Raw genomic sequence first — 6,584 nt, forward strand, 5'->3', positions numbered from 1 at the left:
AGAGATTTCCTAACATACATATACCCTTATTTCCATAGAAACCACTGATCAGGCCGCTTCATCTTCATCGACACCAGAGCCCGCCAATAAAACAGCGGATCAGCGGCAGAACTCCATATATCCGGTGATCGCAGGAGCTGCCGGTGGAGGTATACTGCTCCTCATCGCCTCCTTGGTGGCTTGCATGTGTCTGAAAAGGCGGGAAAACAGCCAACCAGAGGGTAAGTTTAACAATTCAATTGAAGGAAGTTTTAAAAAGTTGGGGTAGCGACAAAAAAATAAACTACAGTACTTTCGATGCAAAAACCATCAGAATTAAGTCCAATACTTAAACACATATTTTTTAAATCACCAAGATTTATTATTGTTTGATTTTATTTAGTCCCATTTATTTTAAGTGGTTTTAGAAGTTTTCCAATTAATTTGGCAGTAAGTTTTAGTTAATGTTAGAAATTTTTAAGATGTTTGTATTTTTTTTGTTTTTTGCTATTATGTATATCAAAATTTTCTTATTACTAAAATTAAATAATATAATCAAAAATAGATATTGTACTTTTCTTGACTTTATTGCTAAATTTATTATTAAAAATCAAACTTTTAATCTATGTGTATGACTTCAAGACTAATTTTTTCGTATGTATGGTCAAATTCTTAGTTTAAAGCCTACTTTTATTTAATTGTAATCAAGTTGAAAACATATAAATGTTAATATCCCAATCATATCTCCAATTATATAGATAAATTTCGAATGGTAATTTATAAAGGGTATAAATTTCAGTATATTAAGCACGTATTTTATTGATTAGGTAACCCATATGGATCACAGATTTCAAGGGCCCCCATTAAAAGTGCTTTCTCTTTATCCACAGACGAGAACAAACCGCAATTGGAGCACATCCAAGCGGACTTTGTGACCTCCGCCGTTTTGGGAGTGGGTGGACACCACAAAAGTGGCGATGTGAGGCGTCTCAACGGAGTGATTCCCCGGATGAATATCACGCCCAATCCGCTGGCCCAGGAAACGGCATCCGATAAGGTAAATTATAAACTTTCGGGACTTAATCCGAGCCCACTTTTCACACAGCTTCATCCAAAACTTTTCGCTGGTTGGTTGGTCAAAATTCAAATACAAATTCAAATTATTAGTATTCACCCCTCACTTTCGAATGTGGTAGCTCTGTCTCGCTTGCCCGCTTGCCCTCTCGCTCTTTGTCTTGCTGTCTCTGTCTCTTTCGCTTGGTTATTCTGCCACAAATCTCGCCGAGATTCGCCCGCCCACATTGAGCGTCCAATGTTCCAGAATCGCAACGTGATGGAGCTGCGTTTCCTGCCGCCGCTGGCGAATGGAAACGGAAACGGAAATGGCAACTGCATTGCCAGGGATCTGGCCACGGAGCAGCAGCCGGAAGCGGTGGAGCAGCAGGCCGATGCGGAGGACGAGGGTGAGGATGACCAGGACCAGAGCCTGCCGGCGGTCGCCTCGTCCTCCTGCGAAACTCTAGAGGCCTGCGACGAGGCCGTCAAGCTGAACCTGAACCTCCACCCGAAACTCGACCACGAGCCGCAGGATCCGCACAATCCTGTCCTGGAGGCGCCCAGCAAACCGCTGCCACCGCTGCCCAAGAAACCAGCATCCACGGCTGGCCAAGTAAGCCTGCGGTTGAGGTGGATTAAAGTAACAGCACAGGGGATGGGCACTCTGGGGATCTTACAAATATATATATATATTTTGGGGATATATGGAAGACAACATAATGGCAGTTTAAATTAAAATTAAATTAAAATCTATAAACTACATTATTTATCAAGTCATCCGATTTATACATATAAAGTAGAGCATAGTTAAAATTATCAACTCCTAATATTGCTCTACGCGATTAAAATATATTTTTAACATAGGTATGTTTTTCGATTTATAAAGAATAACTAGCTTTTGTATTTAATATGCATTTCAAAGAATGTTAATAGGTCTTAAAATAAAATAATGTATATTAATGATGGAGTATATGCCATCAGCACTTCAAAAAATGTATATTTATGATTTTTTGATATATACCCATGGGATTATATGCAAAACCTAATTCGAAGTTACAATTTGGGATGTATTTATATGTTGGATTACGTAAGGTATTATTAGTTGATTTATTAGTCCAAATTCAGGGAGCAACTTGATTTGAATAGGCTAAACATTAATATTTTGGTAGGCATATATCCCCTGTGCTGTTATTTTCCCTCAACTGCAACTAGAAAAAGCCAACCCCCAGCCGATATTGTTTTGTCCCCATTGTCATTCATATTCACTCATGAATCATGATCGCCAACATGCGTCCAGTTGACTGTACTAACGAGTGCCTTGTAAATTCCACAGAATAACTCCGGTCTGCATCAGAATGGCCTGCATCATGCGCAGCCGTATCATCCTCCTGGCACGCCCACCTTGATGCACAAGCGCCTGGATTACCACCAACAGCAGCAGCAGCAGCAGCCACCGCCAGTGCCGCCACATTCCGCCTACTACCAGCAGGCACCCACCCATAACCACCACCAGGCGTCGCCCATGATGAGTCCGCGGGAGGATGGGGCGGGAACGCCTACGCCCACCAGGATTCCATCGCTGAGGCGCCAGCGACGCACTTCGGGCGGCCAGGTGCACAATAGCCACAGCAATCTCAATCTGAACTTGAATTTGAGCCACCACCACAACAACAATAACAACAACAACCTGCCGCCGCACCACCAACATCTGCACCACCATCCAGGGCATCCCAATCATCCTGTTCATCCAGGTCATCCTGGTGGGCATCCCAATGGACTGGTGGGCATACCCATTGTGCCAGGAAGTCCGCGAGTCCAGCGATCGCCGATGCCCAGCAGGGCGATGATCAAGAGGACGCGACTGGGCAGCCACACGGACAACATTTCCTCCGGCAGTCTGAACAGTATTGAGGTGTGATGGCTGGAGGAGCAGGATCACAAGGATCACCAGGATCACGAGGATCAGAAGGAGCACAAGTTCCCCGAAAACAGACAACTAGGCTTAGGGAGCCCAGAATTGACGTGTATTATTATCGGTTATTCATAGAACAGGTCGGCAGAGCAGTTAAAAACACTTGAATATTAGATTTTACTAAGTTTTCCATAAACCAATTTAATTTGGCAATTAACTAAGCCAAAAGCCTCTAACTTCAATCGATATGCAGCACATTTACAACATTAAACGTAAAGCCTTAAATTAGATAAGTGATTTGTTCTAAAAATTGATTATTTTTCATATACTGAAGTAGTTTTGCGCTAGAACCAAAAATTGTATTGAATTTGTAGAGAAATTTAAGCACATGAAGTTTCCAGTTTGGATTTAATTTATAGGAAAATTATCAATTAACGGAAAGACTAATGTTTTGGAACAAAATTATTTAAAGCTAAGTCGTGCAACGCTAATGCTGATGTTTTGGCTTAAAAATAGTATTTAACAAGAGAAACATACTATTAAATTTGTTTGGAATAAGAGGCGGAAACAGGGCTGATACATATTAATGTTATACTCTTTTCTTGTTGCTGCCGGCCAGATAGTCAGTAGAATTATTATTTTTATTATTTTTTTTACACTTTGGTTTAATTCAATAGCATATTATTGTGTGTGCAACCCCCTGGGGGTCAAATTGCATCTCGACTAAGCCCTGTAGCATAGTGTTATTTATTTATTACAGTGTAAGCGTCAACGACTCGAATTGATTAGTTCAATTAGGATAGGCACTCTAACTAGCAACCTAACTAACTTGTAAGGCAAACCAACTATCTAGCATTAAGGTAGTGTGACTAATTTCACCCGACATTGTATCGTATGCGCAAAGTCCACGCAAAACCCAAAAAGCATCCTAATCTATTTTAAGTTCATATACAGCAGAGTTTTAAACGTACATATGCGAATTTTGTATTAAAAAAGATATATTCAAAAAATTTTACGCTTTTGTGTATCTACTCTATTGTTTAATTGGGAAAATGTATTTTCTTAAGTAATTGGGCTTAAGTGAGAGCCATTTAAAATATATGTTTGAATCTCCCGCTCTGGGAATGCAATCTGGCAACTCTGTCAGCTAACAGTTTACGATAACTTTAGAGTGCTGTTAACTGTCTCTACAGTATGCTGTTAAGCGCGCATCAAGCGTTAGAGATGGAAAAATATCGATACTTGCCCACATCCAAGAAACAGCTGATTGTCACATTCGAAGTGAATTGGAATTTTATTATTTTGATTTTATAACACAAAAAGCTTACCAAATAGTTTACAAACCAGCTCCACTGCTTCTGGGAAAGGCTGCAAACATATTTATAAGTTAAACGGAACACACCCAACATGAATTTCCTGCGGCAAACTTTTGGCATTACGAAACAACTGACTTCGCAGGGTGAGTTAAACTTAAATAAGTTAACAACTAATTTGGAGTTTTGTTTGAACTGTTTTAGTGAGGTAGAGTTCTCCTATGAAGGGTCCTGTCCCTTTGGATGTCCATGACTTGGCGGGTTTTTCAACCCTTCACCTTCCCGATGTGGAAAATCAAACAAACCGGGCGCACAAAAGTGTTTTTGTTTTTCCCTCGATTTTCCCTCAATTTTCACATATTTTCATTGCTTTTCCCCAACTCTTTTTGTAGAGCGCGTGGCGGACTCACTTTTCCCTGTGAATATTTTCATAGCCCGTTTCACATGCGCATTCCACAACGACTCCCCCACAATTTAAATTGCAAAAATAATTGAAAACCTGTCACCCCAAAAGTTAGAAAAGTGCCCGAACAATGGCACATTTTTAAACCGCACAAAAAAGGTCGCAGGTTGCAGGACAAAAGAAGTGCCGGATTTGTTTGTCCGGCAATCCGGCATATGAAAATTATTACCTGCCGCACTGTTTGTGTGTGTGGCATTTATAATTGAAAACGATGGATCGTCCCCCTTCGACGCTTTGTTTTTGGCCAAAAAGGCTTGACAGGATCACCGGATCGCCGGCTTGCGCGTCATTTGGCTGCAATTATTGTCGCTATTCGCCATTCGCCAGTCGACATTCGCAGATTGCATTCCGCACAATTCTCGATTTTCACAGAGATTAGCCCTGTGACAATGGCACAGTGATCGGGAGAACCAGAACCAGCGGGCATTGTCAATCACACTGACCAACTGTCCATGGAAATGACCCTTTTGTCCGCATTTCGGGATTGGGTACAGTCGTTCGTTGGATCGATCTGTGATTCCAACCGATCACCCTCGACCATGGTCTTCCAATTTCCATTGTTTTGAGTCCATATGCTTCATGAACCACACTTTTAATGATCATAACTGATCTTAGCCCTAACCAATTCGGTTATTAATTTGAGACCATAGCTTGGCATATCTTTTACGATTAGAAAGTCAACTGACTGAGTATATATGTTCACTCTATGATTCGAGATTTTTAGGGAAATAATTAATTTTCTTACTATATGAAGTTAAACCATTATTTGTATGATCCTAAATAAAAAGTTCCTACTACAACAATTATTTCCTAACTTTTTCTTAAAGTAATATTGCAATTAAATTTAAGATTATACTTTCTGAGTGTCTCAGAAGTATTTTGAGACGGCATTTCCATAGTTTTCGCTGTATTGCTCAGTCTTTGGAAACAATTGATCAAATCTAAGAATTAGAAAATCGTTTTCTCGTTTGGAAAAGTTTTCTAGGACACTGAGGTTTGACTTTGAATTCGATATAATATGAAATAGTTTTTACTTTGTACTGATCCCTTGGAAACAATTGATTAGATCATGTCATGGTTTAACATATTTTGCTTAAAAGTTAAAGGCGCCGAGACTTAACTTAAACGAGAGCTTTTATAGAAGAATTGAAGAGTTTCCTCGATTAAATACTGACTTAAACCCATCTGCATTTCCGTGTTTCCGCAGCCATCCAGAGCAGTTTTGAGACGGCCATGCGGGGAATGGCCTCCCTGCAGCAGATGCATCGCAGTGGGCCGCACGTGAAGACGCGACCGCCGCGCCAGCCGCTCGACGGCAAGCCCTTCGCCAAGGGCGTCGTCCTGAAGACGCTGATCAAGAAACCCAAGAAGCCGAACTCGGCCAACCGCAAGTGCGTGCTGGTGCGTCTCTCCACCGGCAAGGAGATGGTGGCCTACATCCCCGGCATCGGGCACAACCTGCAGGAGCACAACATCGTCCTGTGCCGCGTGGGCCGGCTGCAGGATGTGCCCGGCGTGAAGCTGAAGGCTGTGCGCGGAGTCTACGACTTGGCGCACGTCATCAAGAAGAGCCAGTAGTTTTAAATCGCTTCCTATGTCACAACTGTTCAAATGCATAACCCCACACAACCGAAAACGGATGCCTTGCCACTAATATTGTTTGTTTTTTACGGAAAATTATGCAGCTCAGCCGGATTAAATGGTAAGTGTGTAAGTAGCGACAAGTGAACAGGGACAGGATCTCCTGCCATCCTGCCATCCTGTCATCCTGCAATCCTCCGGCTGGCTGCATCCTCGTAATCTTAAGTCAACAAGGCGTCGCGTCATCTTTACCTAAGAATAGAATGAATAGTTGAGGTCC

At 41.7% G+C, this 6,584-nt stretch overlaps 2 protein-coding genes across 4 annotated transcripts in view; both read left to right on the top strand.

The window, feature by feature from the left end:
• The window catches only part of LOC108137146 (interference hedgehog), a 31,850-nt gene extending 27,888 nt beyond the window's left edge, over positions 1 to 3,962 (top strand). For 2 of the 3 annotated variants that reach the window (XM_017258712.2, XM_041708964.1), the window contains exons 7-10: positions 39 to 221; positions 870 to 1,036; positions 1,301 to 1,648; positions 2,369 to 3,962. In XM_017258712.2, coding sequence (XP_017114201.1) covers positions 39 to 221; positions 870 to 1,036; positions 1,301 to 1,648; positions 2,369 to 2,953 — 1,283 coding nt within the window. In that variant the 3' untranslated portion in view covers positions 2,954 to 3,962. The remainder of the gene's footprint in view (positions 1 to 38; positions 222 to 869; positions 1,037 to 1,300; positions 1,649 to 2,368) is intronic. The other variant, XM_017258709.2, reaches the window with a different exon arrangement.
• A 227-nt stretch (positions 3,963 to 4,189) lies between these two features.
• LOC108137073 (40S ribosomal protein S12, mitochondrial) lies at positions 4,190 to 6,359 on the top strand. The gene is made up of 2 exons (XM_017258578.2): positions 4,190 to 4,406; positions 5,931 to 6,359. Exons 1-2 carry the CDS (start codon positions 4,355 to 4,357, stop codon positions 6,299 to 6,301), a joined length of 423 nt encoding a protein of 140 aa, XP_017114067.1. The 5' UTR covers positions 4,190 to 4,354; the 3' UTR covers positions 6,302 to 6,359.
• The last annotated feature ends 225 nt before the right edge of the window (positions 6,360 to 6,584 follow it).

The sequence above is a fragment of the Drosophila elegans genome, unplaced genomic scaffold, assembly GCF_018152505.1.
Source record: "Drosophila elegans isolate 14027-0461.03 unplaced genomic scaffold, ASM1815250v1 contig_149, whole genome shotgun sequence".
Lineage (NCBI taxonomy): Eukaryota > Metazoa > Arthropoda > Insecta > Diptera > Drosophilidae > Drosophila > Drosophila elegans.